At 34.3% G+C, this 24,137-nt stretch overlaps 1 protein-coding gene across 1 annotated transcript in view; it reads left to right on the forward strand.

The window, feature by feature from the left end:
- The window catches only part of sfswap (splicing factor SWAP), a 152,282-nt gene that overhangs the window by 24,665 nt on the left and 103,480 nt on the right, over positions 1–24,137 (forward strand). Inside the window, exons 7-8 of the mRNA XM_056445735.1 lie at positions 5,403–5,553; positions 20,885–21,167. Coding sequence (XP_056301710.1) covers positions 5,403–5,553; positions 20,885–21,167 — 434 coding nt within the window. The remainder of the gene's footprint in view (positions 1–5,402; positions 5,554–20,884; positions 21,168–24,137) is intronic.

The raw sequence follows: 24,137 nt of genomic DNA on the forward strand, positions 1-24,137 counted from the left end.
TAGGGGTTTTAACATTCATCTCTCTGCGAGTTTTTTTTTTTTTACATCTTGATATGGTGAATTGATAACCTAATAATAGCTCAGGAAACCAGTCCTGCATTTTTAAATGATGAAGAAGGTTTAACAGGTTTGCATAGCACGTTAAGATAATCTGAAAGAATTTGAAAGATTAGTTTTCATTTATGCTTACTATGCCAGTATTTTTAAATATTTTAATGTTCATTTTATTCAAACAATATTTTTCTTGAGATGTAGCACAATTGTGACAAAATAAAACTCTTTGTTTTCCTTTTAAAAGAAAAACAACAATGCAAAACAAAAACAGAGCATAGAAAGGAAAAGATAAGAAAAAAAGAACCGGTTGTTTTAGTTGGTAACGGGTTATTCCAGATAGTAAACCATTAGAAAGAAATATTTGAAAATACATATCATTTATATAAGATTATCATTTGGCAGTGTTTTATTATTATTTTGAAATTGTGTCAGTTTATTTAGTATTTTCCTGTTTGTTTTAATGAACATGGGGGGGGGGGGGATATAGTGAATAATTCTGACTTCAACTAAATGTTACACATACAAAGAAAGCTACAAAAACAATTGTTACATAGATATTTTTATAGAATTTTTAACATGTACATTAATATTTTTTATTTAAATATAAATATTTTTCAAATATATGCATGTGTGTATTGATACATGCAAAATAAATATACACAGTACACACACATAAATTCATTCATTCATTTTCCCTCGGCTTAGTCCCTTTATTCATCAGGGGATGAATGCAGCGGATGCCCTTCCAGCCGCAACACAGTACTGAGAAACACTTATGAATTCTCACATGCACACACATGTACTACAGCCAATTTAGTTTATTCAATTCATCTATATCACATGTCTTTTGACTGTGGGGGAAACCGGAGCACCCGAAGGAAACCCACGTGAACATGGGGAGAACATGCAAACTCCACACAAAAATGCCAACTGACCCAACCAGCGACCTTCTTGCTGTGAGGCGACAGTGGTAACCACTAAGCCACTGTGTCGCCCTCCACACATAAATTGTCAAAACAAACTTTTATTTTGTATGAGATTAATTGCAATAAATATTTGCCCAGCACTAATTGTTATATTATCTATATTATATTATACACGTCTACACATTAGCATTTTAAGGAAAAAAAGAAAAAGGTTATTAACTTTTATTCATTGCAAAATATTTTTAAACCTAATAAGATCTACAATTATTAGGAGGTAGGTTTTTAATTAACAAGACCTTCTACAGCTGTGACGATGCATGTGTTGCTTTGTTTATCATTTTTCAACCCATTTAAATTATGCTTTCCTAAAAAACGTAAATCATTTTTGCAATTTCCACAAGACCTCATTTGTGTTAGCCAGCTAAATGACTTCCCTGACATATTGAAATCATCAAGCTTTGCAATAGCAATGTTCAATCCATCACAGAAAACTAGATGCTTAGGTAAATGCAATGCATTCAAAACAAAACTTTTTGGACTCAATGATCAATGGCTTTGTCGTACCGCCATTCTTATGCATGCTTTTGTCCTTTCTCATTCATTTTTTATAGTCTGTATGAATGGGAATATAATAAATGTAATTTCATACCTGCAGTCTAGGATTTTTTTTTCAAACCCAGAGAGCTCATTCATTGGAAGCTTGAAATATGAGCCCTTGAGGAATCATTTCTGCAGGTGTGATGAATATTCAAGAGGATATTCAAAATTGTAAAACAGCACCTCTGGTGGATAAAATAAGCATTGCATATTCAGCTGAATAAGCCTGTGTTGAAGTAATAGTGCAAAAACAAATATTCTGTCATCACTTTCATGTTATATCTTAGAATATACATTTTTATTCACTGAGCAACAAGCTGGAAAAGTGAATTTTAAAGACGTGCTGTCATGGTACACTGTAGACATTTGTCAGGACTAGACAGAAATTGTATCGGAAGGCAAAAAAGCTGGTGAAAGTACTTAAAAGGTCACCTCCTTAGGGGACAGGAGGAAATCGAGTGAAATTGCGTGTTCAGCATGTCGTCTAAAAAGAAGTGGACTCACAGGGAAAGCAAAGAAGCGTTCATGCAGGACGGCAACAAGCAGAAGTGATGACAGCATGCAGAAGTCTATAAAGCATGGAGTGACATCCAGTGGCAGGAAATACTGGGGAGAGACAAGAGCAGACTTGAAATTTTTGGACGTCCCAGTGTGTTAGATGTCTTATTCTTGCAGTGTATTACTGGCTACCTCATACGCGGTTGGAGCTCTGTCTCATATGGACAAGAGGAAGAAGCAAATGCAGCCAAACACTGCTTGAAGCTTGGACCGATTTGCCAGGAAGCCACCTGAGAAATAAGAACTACAAAATGGTGAATTGCCTCCAAAGGGACCACACAAAAATACTGGCTGGATTTAGAATCAGATTTATAGGCTTAATACAGTCTTGTGGTGTTTTTACTTGCAAAAACATTTACTTTTTTCCTTTTTGTTTTTAAATAGGTGTTTTTTACTTTATTTAAAAAAAAAATGTTTGACAAGAAGCCTGTTCTGCTTACCAATGCCACATCACAATGGGAAAGACAGTGTAACATATTCTGAAAGTTTTAAATATTTGTTTTCTTATTGGATGTAGTTTAATTTTTTATTTATTCCTCAGATTCTAAGCTGATTTTTCAGCATTATTTCTCCAGTTTTTGGTGTCCATCAGAAATCATTTCAATGTTCTGATTTGCTGTCCTGTTATGATCTGTTATTATTGGGTCTCAATGGTTAGTAATGATCCTTAGAATTAACAATGTTTTCTGACTTTATAGCTCTGTGGAAATGGATACAAATGATTTTTATTATTTTTATTTAGTTATTTTTTGTAGGATTTTTTTAGGATTGTATGGTTGTAAGTTTTAATATATGGAGGACTGTTTCTAGGTCCAAGCCGCTACTCGTTTAAATTAAGAAAATATTTATTTATGACCACTTTTTAGTCATATCATGCATTAAAGTCAATTTCTTATAAAATCATGGACTACACAACAGTCTCTGGACTTGCTGCATTACAGACAACAATATTTTAAATTGGTATCTCAAGCCAGGGGGCTCATCTCCGGTTTCCAAAATGCAAACTGCTTGAGAAACTGTTCTACTATGATAATGAAAATAAATTATGTTCAGTAAGATGTACTTGTGTTTACTAACTTTTCATTAAAAAAAAAAATTTAATACCTTAATCCGACTAAAGTCATAACTGAACTAAACAGAAATGGAATTAAGATGTGGAGTATGCATATGTTAGTGGCATAATTGAAGTAAACACCGCAATCAAACTATTACCATCATGTAGGACTTTTTGCCATATATTCCAACAAGATCCACACACGTGGCTGTCAGTAAAGGACCGCACACACACACACTCACTCACACACACACACTCACACACACACACACACACACCGCGAAATGCAGAAGTTTTTTTCTTTCCATTCGGCATGCGATATTAAATTCCATACCACTCTTCCACCAGTCCTTACTCCTTATTTGCGTCTAATACCCCAGTTTATCACGGGGGCATGAATGAAATGTTCATGAGTGAAAGTGAAACTGCCGAACTGCAGTTAAAGTCACCCAAAATTACAGGAAACTCTTACATGAAAGCACTTCACGTAAACACCTTTATTATGTTATTGTCTATTAAGGCAAATAACTAGATTAAAGATGTCCATGTAAACATAGTCAGTAGTGTCTTTGAAGTAAGTGAAAGATCCAGAAGGGCATCCTGCTGATTTGATTCAGAAGGGAAATGTTTTGCCAGACGGCTCACTGGTCAGGTATACATCCGCTCCAAAATATCAAAGTGAAAGTCATCATAGCTTGCGTAGAATAAACCCGGCTCCCAACCCAACTTTGAGAAAAGATTAACACTTGATAAGAATGTTATATATATATATATATATATATATATATATATATATATATATATATATATATATATATATATATATATATATATATATATATATATGTGTGTGTGTGTGTGTGAATATATATATTCACACACACACACACACACACACACACACACACACACACACACACACACACACACACACACACACACACACACACACACACACACACACACACACTCTGTTAAACATAATTTCGAAAATATTTAAAAAAGAAAAAAAAAATCAAAGGGGGGCTTATAATTCTGACTTAAACTATATACACTACCCTTCAAACGTTTGGGGTTACTTTTTTTTAAGTTCTGTTCATCAAGGCAGCATTTAAATGTAAAAAATTGTTAAATACTTATTACAATTTTAAATGACTGCTTTCTTATTGTATGTGTATGATTGTTTCATTTTTGCTTTTATTATTATTAATACCATTAATAATAATAATGATAATAATAATAATTAATATAAGAGTGATTTTTCTGAAGGATCATGTGACTGAAGACTGGAGTAATGAAGCTGAAAGTTCATCATTAAAACCACTGGAATAAATGATTAAATTAAATTATAAACTACAATTGTGTACTGTATTTTTTATAAAATAAATGCAGCCTTGGTGAGCAGGAGAAGCATACTTTAAAACATTTAAAAATCCTAATGACCCAAAACTTTTGACTGGTAGTGTTTTTATGCGATCATTTTGAAAGTATTACATTTACATTTAGCAGACACGTTCGTCCAAAGAGACTTGTAATTGAGGAGGTATTCAAACAAGTAGAGGCAATATATATGAAAAGTGCTATTTATTCAAAGTAACTTGTTTGTGCTCAGAGAATTTAGAGCTAGAGTACGAGGTTTTTTTTTTTTTAAGAGAGAGAAACTTAAATAGGTGGTTTTGGTATTATTCATCTGGGTGCTAATTACAGCAGTTTGTAAAGATTTATTATTACCATTTGTTGAACCTCCCTGTACAGTTTCATAGAGAAGTTGGACTTGTAAGCTCCTTCGCATGAAGACTTAAGCGAATTTTATGAAAAGCAAGTTTAAAAAATACATACAGAAATACAGCATACATTTTTTAAATTACATTGTGCTTCATTAGATTACTTTCCACTTTTCTTGTGTCCTTGGTGAATAAAGGTGAATACATTTTAATAGTACTTTTTATTGCTATTCAATCACAGATGTTTCTTGTGCAGCAGATCATAATATTAAAATGAATCCTGAAGGATCATGAACTGAAGAGTATAATAAAGATACTTAAGTCACAGGGATAAATACATTTTTAAACAAATGATTTGAAGAGTAATTAGTATTTTTGATGTGTTTCTAAGATTTATACTCCACAGAACAGGCTTCTCTTAAACACATAACTTAAACACAAAGCTGAGGAGAGTGCACAGGCCATTGACTATGTTATCATGTGTTGTAGCCTCTGCAGGTCATTGATCCAGATCACCCGTTGGCAGCACTCGTTCGGAAAGCTCAACAGCAGAATAATGGCACTGCAGCGTTGGCAACTAACGCAGAGGAAGAGCATCAGCCGTCAGCTGTGGCCACACAGGCTGAATACACCTCTGACCGTGAGTATAGCGACACATTCACAGCTGATATGTGGTTCAACAGAAAGTCATGGAAGAGGTTTTTAGAAGATTCAAGTGCTTAGAGCTTCACAACGAAGGAAATAAAATCATCCTATCTACTCGTTTCTTATTTGATCAATTATTATCAATGTCCATAAAATTATCTATACTATTATTATTATTGTTATTATCAACTTTAATAACGGCAATAAATAATAATAACAATTATTTTTATTAACATTAATAATAATAACATTATTAATAATATTAATGTTAATAAAATAATAATAATAATAATTATTTAATAATAATAATAATAATAATAATAATAATAATATTAATACTAAAGTGTAAAAATAATAATGCTGTTTAATAATTTAACTAGCACGTTTATTTTGATTTTATTAAATACATTCTGAGTCTATCATTATTATTATCATTAATAATATTATTATTATTATTATTATTAGCATTAGTAGCAGTAGTATTATTTTGATTTACATTTTAATCATAACTGGAATCGAATAATGGAAATAAAATGTTGCTATATTTCTTTTGGTCCCTATTTTATCAGTATTAATATTGTGTTGATATATCAGTGATTTATTGAATAATGAACATGATTGGAACTGATGTGGACCCCCTCATCCCCCCCCCCAAAAAAAAAAAAAAAATGTCAGCTGCAAAAGAGAACTTAACTGTTTTTTTTACTAAGCCGACTTATGGAAATTTCTGTATGCATATTTTACGATGTGCATAAAAATATTTCCCTGCATCATATACAGTCATTCTGCTTGCTCTAGTGTAAGAACGGATTTGTGTCTTAACACATGGTGAACATAAATGGGCTTGACATTTGCAGTGTATGCCAAGATTAAAATGCTCCATAAAGCTCGACACAAACTGAAACTGCAGCACGATCCAGTTCTTTTTACCTTTTTATATATATATATATTTTTTTTTTTGGTGAGGCCGGTGGTTCTTGGCACGTCTTATGCTGATGAACAAAGACAACACGTCCTTTTGAGAAGAGCTTTAATGGAAGTAGGTGAGGACCATAATATCAGCTCTTTAAAGACTCTGGCAAATCATTATCATCTTGAATTATTTTTAGGATGATTGCTTTTCAGCGTGTCCTTGAGTGATCAGAGCAATGAAGCTGACTCTTTAATGCCAGCAAAGTTCATTAAATTAATTACTAAATTGCGCCCTGCTTATCTTTACTCCGTACTAATTCAACTTTAGCACTTTTAAGGCAGTTTTGCTTTGACCTCTTGGATTTACTCTCACTACATCCTCCAATTTTTGAACACCATAAACAATCACGGTAATTTTTCTGCTTGAATATATTGAGTCATCATGTTCTGAGTGTTTTTTGTGGTTTTACAGTGATGATAGCCATTATTATTGTGTTAGTGGTTAGGAGTATATTTTTGGCGCAAACACTACATTGAGCTATTTTGACTGTTTGCTGTACATCAGAGAGATTGTTTTAGCTGGGTTGTGAGCTTATGGTTGAGCGACTCCTCTGAGCCAGTTCTTTTAAATGAATCAAACCACTCACAAATGAGTCACAGATGAACTCGCTGGTCTAAAATGAATTACTCTTTCATGGAATCAGTTGAAATGGGTTTTGAGGACTGCATTAATGTCCTATGAAGTTTCACTCTTTAAATTTGTATTGGTTCCATTTTGATGGTTAGGATGAAGTGTAGTAATCAAAAGAACATGGCTGATTGATCGAAATGATGAAACTTAATTCAATTTAACAACAATTTATTAAGCGTTTTAATAGAAGTATTTAAAGACAACAATGTTAACTTTTTGTAAACTCTGGCAAATCAATATAATCTTGAATTATTTAAAAATGATATATATATATATATATGTATGTATGTATATGTGTGTATATATATATATATATATATATATATATATATATATATATATATATATATATATATATATATATATATATATATATATATATATATATATATATATATATATATATATATTATATAATAACTTTAACTCTTAAAAGCTATTAGTTACTAGTTAATTAGTTAAAGTAATAAGCATTTTATGAAGTTATGGTCACTAATAACTTTTCTGATTTTGATTGTAATTTAATAATATGCACCTTTTGTGAAGCTGCTTTGAAACAAGTATTGTGAAAAGCTCTATACAAATAAACTTGAATTAAATTCAGAAAGGCACAGTGCTTTGTTTTTGGGAGAGTAGGTTATGCACAAATTAATACCAACCCTTTACAGTTTTGAATGATATCTTGGAAGCATCTGTAAGGCAAAAATAGATGTTTCATTTAGCCTGTAATGAGTAATCATGGAGCTGCCTTGTGCACTTGTGCTGAGGTTTTACTGGAACAAAAGTGAAGTAAAAAGCCTATAGCTATATCAAATCATTTTAATGCTTAAGATATAAAGCTTCTGCTTCTGTTAAATAAGCAAAAAATAAAATGTGGCACATCTGATGTTTTAGTCGACACATTAGTTTAATGTTGCATTTAGCTCAGGATTTGAAGATTACAATAGTATCCATTTAGTGGGGACATATATTAAGTGAACACACATGAATTGACCAGATGTAAACGAGCCATTGGATTGATTCTCATTACATGCTTGAATTTCAGACATGTCCGTTGAGTACATGAATTGATTTACGACTTGAATAGTCATTCCAATGAGTCTGTAAGTCTGTCAGTACCATCATCTGTGCCTAATAAGTGGGTTTTGATATACAGATGCATGCTTTCTCTACAAGGTGCGAAATGAGTATGCCTGACACTCAGAAAGCAGCTTGGAACCAAAGCGAAAGAAGTAATAAGTGGTAATTTGGAATAAAATTGGATTTTCGTGATATTGCAGCTCTTGCTAGTGCTGTTGTAGTACCTGACATATTCTGTAAGTGAGCAACATGATAGAGCTAGAATGGTTCTATTATAATCAACCAGGCAAATAGAGCTTTGAGCCGTGTAGACAGATTTGCTGATTGTAATGGTAAGAGAACATTTTTGTTGCCTCTACTTTTGTGTAAATTTGTTCAAAACAAGTAACTGTTTTGTTTTGGCTGTTGCCAAGATGACAAATGTGAAGTGATAGTTTTGATTTACTGTAGTTAATAGTATTATTTTTGTGGTATCTGCAGTGGATAGGACTGTCACCTCATAGGACAATGTTTCCTCTGGGTGTTTTGGTTTTCCTCACAGTCCAAAAAAATGCAGTATAGGTGAATTGGATATAGTATATTGGCTGTAGTTTGTGAGTGTGTGTGAATGGGAGAGTGTGTGTGGATATTTCCCAGAACTGGTGGTTGCATGAGTTTGTGTACTCTCATGGCTGGGTTGCTGCAGGAAGGCCGTCCACCTGCAGAACATGTGCCCAAGTAATTGGTGGTTCATTCCTCTGTGGTGACCCCTGATAAAGAATGGAATAAGTCAAAGGATTGAATAAGAATTGTTGTATTATAATATTGAAGCTTTTATTTTTAAGCCATTTTTAAACCAAAATAACGTTATTATATTTTTATGGAGTTTTCATCTTTAATTGGGATAAGACAATGGATTTAATACAGACAGGAAAGTATTGGGAGGAGAGAGAGGGAAAAGGTCGGCAAAGGACCACGTGGGTCGCCATGAGCACCACAGTGCTATATGTTGGTGCACTTAACCACAAGGTTACTATTAATACACTTACTTAATAGTGCATTAATAGTAAAACGATGCGCTTAACCAAATTTACTATTAATAGTAACTTTGATAGTACCTTTAACTACCCCACCAAGAAAAAAATGTTTGGATTGCATTTCTTAAAACCTAATGTCGCTAGTTAAATCACTCAATGCATTTTTTTCAACACATCCCATAATTTCTAAAATATCAGCCTCTACCAAATGGTTGATGTGTCGGTTTATGGTAAAAGAACCGGAAATAACACATACACTATGAAAAATCTGGAAATATGAAGCGTTAGACCAATTTATTTAAAAAATATTTAAAATAAAACATTTTTGAACACTAAATCACCTATTTTTTTTAAATATGCCATAAAATATATATTTTTTACTATTAAACCAAAATCAAGTGTAGTAGTTAAACAAGATCATTTATTTATTTTTTTTTTTGGTCACACTTCATTTTGATGGTCCATTTGTTGAATTAAGTTACATTGTGTTATAATTAGATTAATCATGATTGATAATTATTATTAAAAATATATTATTTTACACCATTTCAGATGTCCTCTTTATACCAGCCAGCCAAATTATGACTGCAGACACAGTCTTTTATTTGCCTATGTTATAGTAGTTTTAGTACTTCAGCTATACATGTATATATCCATAAGTAATTCATTTTAGATGAAAGGGAGAAAGCAGAGGTGTCATACTCAGATCCTGGAGGGCCGCAGCCCTGCACAGTTTAGACAATTTATTTTTAAAACATAAAATATACCTATAAAAATACAAAATATACTGCAGCTCTTTCAGTAATTTAATATTCACTGAAAAACATTACAATGGGTTGATCACAGCAGCTTGACATATTCAAAAGAGCTAAAGAGATAGTTAGCCCAAAACTTAAAAATCTCTCATCATTCACATGTTCCAAACCCGTTTGTCTTTTTTTTTTCTTTGAACACAAAAGAAAACATGAAGAAAACTGGATACCTGTAACCACTGACATCCATAGTAAAAAAAAAAGCACTGAAGTGTTCTATGTTTGTCTGAGGTAATTAGTCTACCGAAATGTGTATATTCCTTACAAAGTATGAAGCTGATCGGTCAATTTGTGTACCTGGGAAATGAAAGCGCTCGCAATATGAGCTTGCACGCGCAAAAGACACGATATGTGAATGGCCCAATAAGCTGCTACGCTTCTCTTCTGCTACACTGTGTTTCTGGGTGCCGGTGTCCTCCTTGGTGATGAGTATTGTCTTAGAATGCTTTTTGATCAACTGTTTGAACAAAGTTGCAGGTCGAGTTAAAAGCAGTCGAAAGTTCTTTAGAGACTGGACTTAGACTGAATTTCACAACAATATATTAGTTTTTACGCTCGATGAAATCAAAGTAACGTCTATATTTCCAACCACTCTCGACAGCAACCATTTCAGCTTGCATTCTCCAGCAATTTAAAAGTGCATGCTTAATAACTGACGTTGCAGCTGAAATGCGATTCAAATGAAGCATTTTTTTCCTTCTAAATAGCCTATTATATTTGTAACGTAAGTAACGCAATTACATTGACTTTAGTAACTGTGATCAAATTACATACATATAACATGTAATGCGTTACATTAGTGCGATCCTTAAAATTTAATTAGAATACAGTAATGTGTTACTATGGAACGTGTTACACCCAACTCTGCCTGCAGGTTTCATACAAGCCGGAAGGACTCAATTAGTTTGATCAGAGGTGTGTTTAATTTGGGTTGCAACTAAACTGTGACACCTATGGTATCAATGATCTTTTAAAAAAAAAAATTAATATTAAAAGCACTGATTATTGGATTAGTCATGATCGATTATTATGATTACCATACCTTCTGTCTCTTTGGTTAAATAGCTTTTACACTCTTCCAAGTGTCCACTTTATAGCGGCCAGCTAACTTATGATCACAGGCACAGATGGATTTATTTTGACCAAAGAGAAGAACAGAAGTTTTTTTGTCTTCCAAACTCCCATGGTGCTAAAACTTCTATTTGCCTTTAGCTGTACTCTTGCTTTAACTCTGAAGGATTTAAGGTACTGTGGGGAATGAACAATTCGCCTTTTATTGGAAGTAGAGAATTTAGTGCTCAGCTGGTGAAACACTCAAGCTGGGACCACTGATTTGTCTCAATTAGCCTGACTGTAGGAGCTCTGCTGGTTTCTTGAGGGAAGTGCCATAGGATTACAGTGCCCAAAGGCACTTCGGCGGGCCAGTTTCTCAAAAGAAAAGCTACTTTGACTGCAAATGTGTATTTTCTAGGATTAACAGCACGACAAAGAGGTTCTATGGGCTTAACCACAGTCATCCTATAATCTCTGTCCAAATGTGAGGGTTATTTTTTTCCAAGACTCTGGCCTGCATCTGAGGTTTGCTGTGTTTTTTGTCTTTGAGGGACACTTGGCACTAAAATTTCAAGTTGGGTTGTTCCCTCTCTGCCCGACTCAAGTTTGAATTCGTTCCCCTACTTGATATATTTAAACTGCCTGCTATCAAGTTCCAAGCATGTGGTACAAGGAATGCACAAAAAGGCTTTATGAAAACAGATTCATTTGGTTAACTAGTGTCGGGATCTCATGAAGTGCACACTCAGCAGACTTGAGAGACATACACAACTGGCTGACCTCAAGTTTTCCTGGATAAAACTCTAGATTTATTACATTCTGCATGCCGTTCTGCTCATTCATCCCAGAATCCCTTGCTTATTGTCCTCTTTGAGGCTTCTGACTTGTGAACCAAACTTGTAAGACAGTTTCTGTGTTTCCATCCAAAGCTGTAATTTTACTTTGTGCACAAAATTGAATTCGTAAACAAACATTTGCAAACAAATAAAGCACCTTTCCATCTAGTGTATTCAAGGGAATAAAATCATCACTTCCTCGGAAAGTACCAGAATATTTTAAAAATAGATATTACCATTTACGTAAGCAGAGCTCTTTTTTGCCTCTGTAGTAAATAAGCTCAGAGTGGCAGACAATACACAATAAGAAATGCTCTTGTGTTTTCTTGCATTTTAAGGTGAGTTTTTTTAATGTTTGGATAACAATCATTTTAGACTGTTCTACAAGAGACTATGATACAAAATCAGGTCCCACTTAATATTAAGAGGCCTTAACTAATATGTACTGACATTATTTGTTACAATGTACTTTTGTATTTCATTGCACCAATAGTTTACTAAATACATGCATGCAATTAAATCTTAAATTACTTTTTGTAATTACATTAGCAATTACATTGTTGACCATCCCTTACACCAGTGGTCCCCAACATATTTATCACCGTGGACTGGTTAACACTTGACCATTTTACTGCAGCCCAGGGGAGAGGGAGCTTGCTCGGTGACCATCAACTGTTTTCTCAGAGGATGACATGCTGACAAAACATTGCTGCAGCTCTGATACAAGTTTAGTTAGGGAGAAAATTAAAAAGCAGATAATTAGTCAACCGAAATGTGTATATTCCATACAAAATATGAAGCTGATCGGTCAGTTTTTGTCACGTCACTTGCGGTGCCCTCGCAGCATTTTGAAGATGTGCGCACCTCTGTTGGAAATAACAAACTTGCACGTGGAAAAGACACGATATGTGAACGGCCGCCATCATTTGTGGTCTACAGCAGTTGAATTCTTGCTGGATTCACCTGATTTGTTGACAAAGGGGTTGCAGATCCATTCCTTGGCAGAAATAATTAATGATTCGTGTGCAGCCCTGTACCAACTGATCCACGGAGCGGTGCCAGTCTGTGGCTCGGGGTTGAGGACAACTGCATTACACTTTAAGCCATTCTTAAACCTACCCATACCACCAAAGAGAGATTGGCAAAGGAGCTCATGCCAGGAGTCAAATTTGAGTCCATGATCACCATATATGGGATATTGGTGCTGAAATGCACATCTTTAAATCGGATAAAACAATTACCTGACTCATCCAAAACAATCAAAACAAGCTTCTGGGGTTCTTAAGGTATGCAAATCAATCATCAGGCCTTTATTCAGATGGCATATTAAAAACCTGCATTCATGTGCAACTACGCATTGCAGCAAACTTGCCTTCATGCTTATCTGACTCAATTTGAGCATATATGTTATGATGTGCATTTTTAAAATGTATACATCATGTTTTTTCCATTCATGCATTACCACATAATGCACATTAAATGTGGATGGAAGCATGGCTATTGCTCTTTTGCTGAACAGAGCTGGCTGTTCTGTCCATTTCACACCGCTAGAACAATTAAAGTCTCATTTGACCAGGGTTCAGCAGACCTCAGTGATCCGCATCCATTCTGCTGGCATGATTAATGCAGATTATTACATATGTTGACAGTGGGGAGGTCTGACCTTTGAACTGCTCAGTTACTGGACTAAACTGCTGCCAAAACTGCTGTCCCTGCAGAATAAGTTGTCTGCTTTTATATAATAAGCCTTGATGCTCGGAGTATTTTTCTTTGTGGTTTTAAACTGAAAACAATCGTGGTGTTCTCAGTGGTCAGGTCAATGTGATGTATTTTTGACATATACAGTTGAGGGCAAAATTATCAGTTTAAAAATTTAACTCCAGTGAAATTTTTATTATTTGATGGTGTTTTAACAGAACAAGGAAATGTTCACAGTATTTCCTATTATATTTTTTCTTCTGGAGAAAGGTTTTCTTCTGGTGCAGTTTTCACATATTTAAAGGGATAGTTCATTCAAAAATGAAATTTGTTATTTACTCATCCTCTTCTGTTAAACACAAAATTAGAATGAGTAAATAGTGAGTTTTTTATTTTAGGTTTGGTGGAATCAAAGCAGGTTTTACATTTGTAAAGGGATATTTCACTCAAAAATGAAAATTGTCATCATTTATTCACCCTTCACTTATTCTAACCCTGTTTAAGTTTCTTTCTTCTGTTAAACACAAAATAAGTTATTTTGAAAAATGTTAACCTTTGACTTCCATAGTATTTATTTTTATTACTATGGCAGTCAATGGTTATGTTTTTAGCTTTCTTCAAAACATCTTTTGTGTTCAAAAGAATTAAGAAACTCACAAAGGGTTGGTAACACTGGAGAGTAAAATATTGAGTAAATTTTAATTTGCGGGAGAATAGTCCCTTTAAGTTTTACATTTTATGGTTTTGTTATACTGGTAATATGCTGTAGTTATTCTATAAATAAATTTCAGGCTACTTCCTCTGAACTGCCAGAGTCAGATCATTCCTTGCAAATCCCTTCCGGATCCCATTCTGTTCCATTAGAGCTCTTTCGTTACCCCATTTTGTGCTCAGTTCAATTCTCGGGATTACTCCGGATCACAGCTTCTTCTAGTCAAATGACGTGTCTTGTAAAAGTCCGAAAAGAAAACATTGAAGACAACTCACTCACATATTTGTGTGCCAGAGTGAGCTTAAATATGTTTGCATTTGAGCTGCGTTCCCTCAGGCATCGAGGATTGTCTGTTGATTCTGCAGGCTAATCTTTGTCAAATAGCACGCGAGTCAATTCCAGCAGCACATGCTCGACTGTGGATCTTCCACAGCTCTCTGCATCTTTATCTCCGCAGGGAAACGTCCTAAACGATTAGATCCCATCACTGAAAATGAGGCCTGCTAAGCTGGAAGTGGAGTAAAGACTCATTCGTTATAAGATTTGAGAATTCTGCTGTTTTTTTTATATAAAGAGGTGATTCTTTATAAGTTTATTGTTACACAGTTGTTGTAATGATGGAAATCGATCTGTCCACATTAATCAGCCTAATGTATGCATTTGATCAAATTGCAACAAGTTTCAATTGGAATTATTTAAAATTGTATTATTTAAGATATATTTAAGTGTATTGAAATAAGTAATTATGTAGAGCTATTCTATATATGAATGTACAGTTGAAGGCAATTATTAACCACCCGGTGAATTTCTTCAAAATAAAGCATTTACCAAGTGATGTTTAACAGAGATTTCTAGTTACTAATTTCTTTTATTTTTACCATGATGAAGGTGTATAATATTTTTCTTATTTTACTTTTTGCGTAAAGGACACCTATTTTATCCTTTTTACAAGATAAGATAAGCCTTTGGTGTCTCCAGAATGTGTCTGTAAAGTTTCAGCTCAAAACATCCATCAGATAATTTATTATAGCCTCCAGCATCTGCCCATTTTGGTGTCCTGACTACAGTGTAGCTGTTTTGTAGTCTGTGGCTTTAAATCCAAAGGAACTGCTTCTCCCTACCCACCATTCCCACATGCGTTATGTCAGATAAACAGCACAGTGACAGAGACAGACTCGGATGAAGCTGAAATACAGCTCATTAGTCAAAAATACCAAGTAAGTTTATTTGATGTATTTGTGGTGGAGTTTATTCAAGCCTTTCTGAAATGATGAATCACACACAAATGCTGTTTGCAGCACGCACGCACGTGCGCGTTTAATGGCACCATGCGTCCTTAATGATTATAGCAGTTAATAATTTCATAGCATAGATTTTACTGTCTTTATTACAAAAATGCTCTGTTTTAAAAACGTTTTAAACTTAAAAATTACATGTTATTATCGAAACATGGCGCCTGTCAATCAATTCAGTGGGCGGGGAAACCACACTCCTACCTCATGTTGCGGTGGGCCTCAAAATCACTGGGATTTGCGTCCTATTTTAATTTCGGGAAATTTAAAAAAAGATACTTGTTGTGTTTGTATCATTCCAATATGACTGTGGCCACGCTATACATACACACAGTTCTGTCCAAACAGCTTACAAAAGTTGATATTCATCATAGGTGCCATTTAAAGTTTCATCTAAAGGCTTAACTATGTTAATTAGGTTAACTAGGCAAAATAGTTTAAATGGGCAAGTCACTGGATAACAGTGGTTTGTTCTGTAGCTAATTGAGGAAAAAAAGTCCTCAGGTGGCTAATAATGTTGACCTAAAATTAAAAACTAATTTTATTACATAACTAAATGAAAAAGACTTTCTTCAGAATAATAAATATTATAGAAAACACTGTGGAAATTTCCTAGTTCTGTTAAACTGCACTTGGGAAAAATCTGAAAAAGAATCAATATTTCACAGGAAGGCTTATCATTTTGCCCCCAACTTCATATTTTATGTGGTTGTAAAATAAATTGCAATACTTTCTGTCTAATTTTGTATTGTACATAACAGAAATATATAAATATATGTATGCTTATTAAATATATTGTCTAAATAAATATATTTCAATTTATAGTAGCTCAAAACATTTACATTTAGGTCTATATGCCTAAAACATGTTCTTGATCATGTTCCTTGATGTTATTAAATTGTTAAATTATGTACACACATTAGAAATAGTGAATTGAAATATTTTGTGATGTTGTATTAAGTATAAAACATTTACCTTTTTGGCTTAAGTTTTTGGTAAAAAAAAACATTTACCCTCAAAGTTTAATAATGAAGTAAACCATCCCTCACTGTGCATCATACCACTTATTAAGACTAGCATGATAAACATGTATATGAAGTAATATTGCATAACATAGATTAATAATAATACAACCATCGTTTCGTTCAACATTTCATATTCATGACTCACAGCTCCAGTTCTGGCACTTCTCAAATGAAATGCGGAGACACGTTTACCACACACATCTCCTGCTCTCTCCTTCTTTCTGTTCTCTTCTCCCAGAACCTCTTTGGTGCCCTCTGTCATTTTTCTCTCCCTGCTCATTTCTGTTTGTCTCTCGCCCTCTTGTGCTCAGTTCTCTCTCCCTGTCTCTCTTCTCTCTGTCTCTCTCTCTCTCTCTCTCTCTCTCTCTCTCTCTCACACACTCACTCACTCAGTCCTGAAGTAAATGCAGGGGTGTCCAGATCTCCCCTTCTCTCTCTCCTTCCTCTTTCAGCTGTCTTTGATGTGGATCTGCAGTCAGACAGAATGCTAAACTTGTCTAAATGAGCAGGTTTATTGGTCTCTTCAAGGTCCTGAACAGCCCTGACTTCAGCAGTACCCGGGAGACACAGAGCTTTAATTCCTCTAGCTTCTATATTTCTTCATTGTTTCTTTTGTAGTGTTTCATCATTGAGTGCTGAAGGTTCATGGTGTTACCTTTCTGAAGTGCATCATCTTTGTGTTCACTTGTTCTCAGTTCGCTCTGGAATGTAAATGTTATCATTTACTTGCCCTCATACTGGTTTAGAACAACATGGGGTTGTGTAAATGAGGACAGAATTTTTATTATTAGGTAAGACACTTCAGGCAGGACACTTTTTAGTTTTGAGATTTGTTTTTTTTAGGCTTTTGGGCTTTTTATAATGTTTTTTTTTTGTCTTATCAAAAGAAAAAATATAAGTGCTGCTTTTTTCACACTTTGTGATCAATTTGTGACTAGAATTCAACTACAGTGTATTTTTCATTACATTTTTTTTCTTCTGCACTGAGCCATGAATCTCCACCTTCACCTACCAGACCTTACAGATTTGTTAATATCTGTATTCTAACGGTTTTTACGGGGGCTATGTTCGTTCATAGTTTGCCTGATTATATGCTAATTTGACAAACAAAAATGTTATGGTTTTTTTAGCACTTCTTCTAGTCAAAACTTTTCATTTTATGCCAAAACTTCATGATCATGCTCCTTTTAACGTTTTGTAATTCTTTAGGTAAGCCACTTACAAAAAAAACACTTTATTTTCTAAATGTATCTCTGTTTTCAGATTTTGCACTTTTTTTGTCTTTTTTTATAGTGTTTTTTTTTCAGTCTTATCAAAAGAAAACATAAAAAATAAAGTTTAAGTGTTGCCTTTGTTGTTACACTTTATTAATTTGTGTCTGTAGAATTCAACTATAGTGAATGCACTGAGCCATAAATCTCTACCTTCACCTACCAAGTTTTACAGATTGGTTCACATAATTATATTTTAATGGTTTTTACAGGGGCTTCTGTTCATAAATAATTTGCCTTATTATATGCAACATTTAATTTTACAAAAAATAATGTTTTAGCACTTCCTCATCAAGATTTTTTTTTATTTTATGCCAAAACATCATTAGAAAAATTGAAGTAAAGATTGTGCTCTTTTTTTACATTTAGTACATTTCCTACTGTAAATAAATCAAAACTCTTTTTTAATTTGTAACGTGCTGTTCTAAACAGTTACTATGCACAATTTTAAATATTAAACATTGATTTATTGTTATTATTATTTTAGTTTTTTTAACCATTTTTTAAATAGTATATAGTTCAAATAGTGTATCTAGGTCAAATATTGTCCAATCCTAACAAAGTATACATGAATATAAACCTTATTTATTCACATTTCATATCATGTGTGATCTCTTTTTCAACAGTTCACACTTAAGACTGGTTTTGTTTTCCAATGTCACATTTATGAGGTGATAAAAGAGATTGCTGTAAACTATTACGCTAACTGCGATATCAAAAATAGTTTAAACCAGACTCTTGTGTTTGAACTGTATGCAAATGTGCACAGATTTAATAAAATAATGCCTTATTTGCATATTTAAACATAACAATGTTTAATGTTTGCTGTTTGTAATTGAATCAATCAACTGGGGATGATTGATGATAACAACTATTAGTTCTGTTTTTTTATCATTTACCAGCAGTGTCTTGTCAGCCATAATCAGGTAGCAGATTTTTGTCTAAAAGCACTGATTTGGTTGTGTTTATCTTAACTGAGCTTGAACTCGCGTCTCTGTTTGCCTTGGTATCTTATTAAACTGCTTTGTTTAATGATTATTTTTGCTGTATTAACAGTTGACGGAAGAAAAGGAGCAGCGCTTGACTGTAATTAGGCTTTATTAAGTGTTTTTCAAGAACTGTATGTCTTTACATGCTTGCCATCTCAACACGAGGACAGTTTGATCCTAATTATTTGTGGTAGAGCAGAACAAACGAATTCGGCTTTTCTCTTCCGCTCGCTTTTTATCTTCTACTTGAAAAGGAAATTTAATTATGCAGACAGTGATCCAAACGTAGATTATTTTAATTCTTAATTTGCATCAACAGTGTACTTTCCAGACCGTATATATACAGAGCAGAAATACTCTTGATGACTAAGGTTTAATTCAGAGCTCAACAAATATCAGCAAAAACATGCAGCTTTTAATGAAACTTTTAGAAAGAAGGCAGAGAAAAAGGTCTTTGCTCAAATGCTCAAGCGTGTGTTTGAAACATGCATGTGGGAATTTCCGCGCGTTGCTATACTACAATAATAATGATACTATACACTTACTGGCCACTTTATTAGGTACATCGTACTAGTACGGAGTTGGACCCCTGCGGGAGTTGGAATCTGTGGGTGCTCAGCGCTCGGCAGTCTTTATGTGTGAACTACTGAACAACGCATCAAAGACGCTCGCTGAAATATCGACACCTCGCAGGTGGAAATCCAATATCTAGCATACTGAATATTCCAGAGAAGTCGGCCGACTCGACCCCACGTGCGATCAAATGTAGTGACGAGCTGCAGCCAATGAGAGAGCATATCAGCATGAGCTGAATGTCCGTGTGCTCAGGAGCTCAACAGAAACGTTTGTGATTGGCCAGAATGGGCATCGATGCACTCGCTTCATTCTGCGTTAACACGGACACAAGAGTAGGCTATATTAACAGAGAAACTAGAATTCTGTAACTATTAGACAATTCTGACCGTTCTCATATAAGACGTCATATTGTCATCATATTTACATTCAAAGCTTTTATTCAGATATTAAAATCAAGCTTTGAATGTCTGTCATCATGTTTTATGACACCATTACCTGAAAAATATCAGCTTTTTTGGTAATACAACCTATAAATATGTAGTTAAGATACTAGAACACGCAAAGATCTGGGCCTCTCTTTCATTTTCACTTTCAAACAGGGGCTATTTCACAGCACAGAATATGCTGTTTTAAAAGATATATCTGAAGTAATTTTAAGTTTTTGCTATCAGAAAGTTATGTTTATGTTAGCAGGAAGTTGCTAGGCAAAAAATGCATGCATATTTAGTCACAGTGAAAAGTAGCAGACATGCATGCAGTCATTTTCACCTATATGGTTATTAAAGGAAGAAATGCTTAGTTCTTTACTGTTTTGTAATTGAAAAAAATAACAATGTTAGAAATACACACACATTTAGGAAACGTCAGGGTGTTATAGATATGTTCGTTTTATTTCAAAGAGTTATTAAATGACAAAAATTAAAAACACTCGCTGATGCATCAGCTGATTGATGATGTTTTTAAATGCTCCCTTGAAAGCTTGAAATGCTGTAAGTGATGTCAGCACACAAGCAGCCAATAGTGTTCGGCTTTTTCTGACGGCTTCTCCCTCAAAATTTCATTGGCTGTGGTTTGGTAGCTTGACTGAGCTGTTGGAAAACAAATTGTTGTCAGATCATGTAGTGTGTGACAACACCTCCCCCCCCCCCCTTGTCGATCATTACGTAGTGTCATGTAGTGTGAACACTACAGCGTTTAAAAGACACAAAAACAAGTCATGTAGTGTAAACGGCAAAGCGATCTGCTGATGTTTCAAATCCTGTAGTGTGAAGTAGGCTTAAGTCTTCTCTAAAAGATCTTAGTACATACGGAGCTTATAATAATTCTTTCTCTGTTTGTGTGTGCTTTTGTTTATTTCATACAGCTAATGTGGCCGCAATGTACTACGGCTACTGTATGCTGCCTGATGGTACATATTGCCTTGCCCCTCCACCTCCTGGGATTGATGCCAGCCACTATTACACTTCGCTTCCCACCGGCATGATGCCAGCTCCTCCTGCATCTGGTCCACCTCCCCCTCCTGGCACTACACCTTTGGATCCCGCTGTTGCAATCCCATCAGCCCCTGCTGTAGGTCCAGTCACGGTGTCAGCTCCAGCGTCTGCTCCACTCTCCCATTCCGCTCCTTCTGCTCCTCCAACTTCCAGGTATACATCATTTTCCGCTGTGCTAGGTGTCAACAGAGCTTGAAGTTAAAAAAAAATCATGTGTGCTTCTATTTTTTATTGTATATTTTTGCCATGCATGATCCCGATATTCAATTTTTGCAGAAATCCGATAAGCCTATATTTTTTTTACATTTCACTTATGTTAAAATTGTATTTATTTGTCCAAAGCAAAATTAGAAGGTTGTCAAATCACCTGAAAAGCTACAATATGCACAGTTGAAGTCAGAGTTATTAGACCTCCTGAATTATTAGCCCCCCTGTATATACCCCCCCTCCCCAGTTTCTGTATAACAGAGAGAAGATTGTGTTCAACGCATTTCTAAACATAATTGTTTTTATAACTAATTTCTAATAGCTGATTTCTTTTATCTTTGCCATTATTACAGTACATACAACCTCAAATCAAAAAAAAGAAAGTAGTGATTTCTAAATTTACCTTGACTTGTATTTCATTGCAGACAATACAACAAACATTATTTAATGTGTTCCTGCACAAAATGTGCCACACATTCTCTATTGGAGACAGGTCGGGACTGCAGACAGGCCAGTCAAGTACCCGTATCCTCTTCCTCCACAGCCAGGACTTTGTAATGTGGGTAGAATGTGGTTTTGCATTGTCTTGTTGGAATATGCATGGGCGTCCCTGTAAAATGAGGCAGCATATTGTGCTTCAAAATCTCTATGTACTTTTTAGCATTAATGGTGCCATCACAGAAGTGCAAGTTACCTTTGCCAAGGGCACTGACATACTCCCAATACCATGGCAGACCCTGGCTTTTGGTAACAGTCTGGACGATTCTTTTCGTCTTTAGAGCACATGATGTCCATTTCTCCCAAAAAATACCTGAAATACTGATTCATCAGATCGCAGTACACGTTGTGTGACTGTGTGATGGACTGCGTGATGTTCCATCCCAGATGCATCTGAACCCAGAGAAGTCGATGACACTTCTGGACACTGTTAACATCTGGCTTCCTTTTGGCACGGTACAGTTTTACAGTTCTGGCATTTGTGGATGTGCATATTGTAGTACTTGACAAAGGTTTGCCAAAGTAATCCTGAGGCCATGTGATATTATCGCTTATTGACGAATGATTATTCTTTATGCAGAGCTGCCTGAGGGATCGGAGATTACGGTTGTTCAGCTTAGGCTTGCGCCCTTGTCCTTTACGCACTGAAATTTCTACAGATTCCTTGTATCTTTTAAAATTATGTTATGCACTGTTGAAGGTGAAATACCCAAATGTCTTCCTATCTTTCTTCAAGGAACATTGTTTTTAAGCATTTTAATACATTTCTCACATATTTGTTGACAAACTGGTCATTGTCTGCAATGAAATGAAATACAAGTCAATTTGGAAACTTGGAAACTTTCTTTTTTCATTTGCGTTTTCCATACTGTTCCAAGTTTTTTTTTTTATCTGTGGTTGTAATATTTTACTAGATATTTTTTAAGATACTAGTATTTAGCTTAAAGTGACATTTAAAGGCTTCACTATTTTAATTAGACAAGTTAGGCTTATTAAGCAAATCATTGTATAACGATGGTTTGTTCTGTAGACAATCGAAAAGAAAATGCTTATAAGGGGTAAAAATGTTGACCTTAAAACCGTTATAAATAAATGTAAAACTTAAATTTTATTCTAGCTGAAATAAAACAAATAAGACTTTCTCCATAAGAAAAAAATTATAGCAAATACTGTCATATATTCCTTGCAATGTTAAACATAATTTGGGAAATATATATATATATAAAAAGAGAGGGCTAATAATTTTGACTTTAACAGTATATGCTGTGACAAATCTGAGTTAGATTAGCATTGTGTATCTAACTTTTTTAATTTAGTAATAAATATATATTTAGAACAGAAAAAAACATGCTTTTGTGCAATTCTGAGTGTACTTGGGCTTGACAAACCATCTATTGAGAGGAGAGAAGTTTTTTTTCTCTTATATGCACCAGATACTTTCTTATAAAAACTCCATATTTCTTGGAAAACATTGTGCTATTCTGAGTGTACTTCATGCAGCTGAGTGGCTTGGCAAACCACCTGTAGGTGACGCACTCTTCTTCTTCATATGCACCACACACTTTCGTTTAAGCACTCGATATTTCTGGGAAAACATTATGCGATTCTGAGTGTCACGCAAGTGAGTCGACTTGCAAAGCCAAAAGAAAGAAACACGCTTTTTCCTCTTTGTACATGTGTATGTATATGTGTGTATATATATGCATGTAAAAAAAAAAACAGCTGCTAAACTAACTTGTAGACTTGCCGTGGTATCTATTTTTTGCTGCTCTCTGGTGATTTGAAGTGCTTTTTTATACTCATTTGTAAGTTGTTTTGGATAAAAGCGTCTGCTAAAAGATTAAATGCAAGTTTAATGCTATTGTTGGAGTCTCAAGTGTTGATGAAACAGATGTAGTTTAGTCTTTTTTTTTCTTTTTTTTTAACAGCAGTTGCCGATACCAATGTCTTAATTTACTGCTTTTTACCAAAATGCCTTTCATTTACTGTGTTTTAGGATTTATTTGTTTATTCTCCATAAGCTGTTGCTTCTAACAATTAATTAAAATCTTTATGGACATTTGATATATTGATACCAATTAATGCTTAATTTCTTAACAGAATTAACTTGATGTTTTTATATTTTACTTAAATGTTTATTAGTAAAACAAACACCTTACCCCTTGGATAAATCAAATTTCTTATCACACACCAGGGAGATGCTGCTTGGGAGTGGTATTATAAGGTAAAGGGGTTCATAGAGCAGATGCTGAATTAAGCAGTGTATGACTAATACCTTTCAAAGAATTAGGGAAAATGAATTCAAATCACATTCAAATGACAACAAATGACATAACTGACATGTTATTTGTGTATTTTACTTTAATTTTCCTGTCACAATTTATTTTAAAGTACAAATCTTGCTCTTAATTAGACATT

This window comes from Danio aesculapii, chromosome 21 (assembly GCF_903798145.1).
Source record: "Danio aesculapii chromosome 21, fDanAes4.1, whole genome shotgun sequence".
Taxonomy (NCBI): domain Eukaryota; kingdom Metazoa; phylum Chordata; class Actinopteri; order Cypriniformes; family Danionidae; genus Danio; species Danio aesculapii.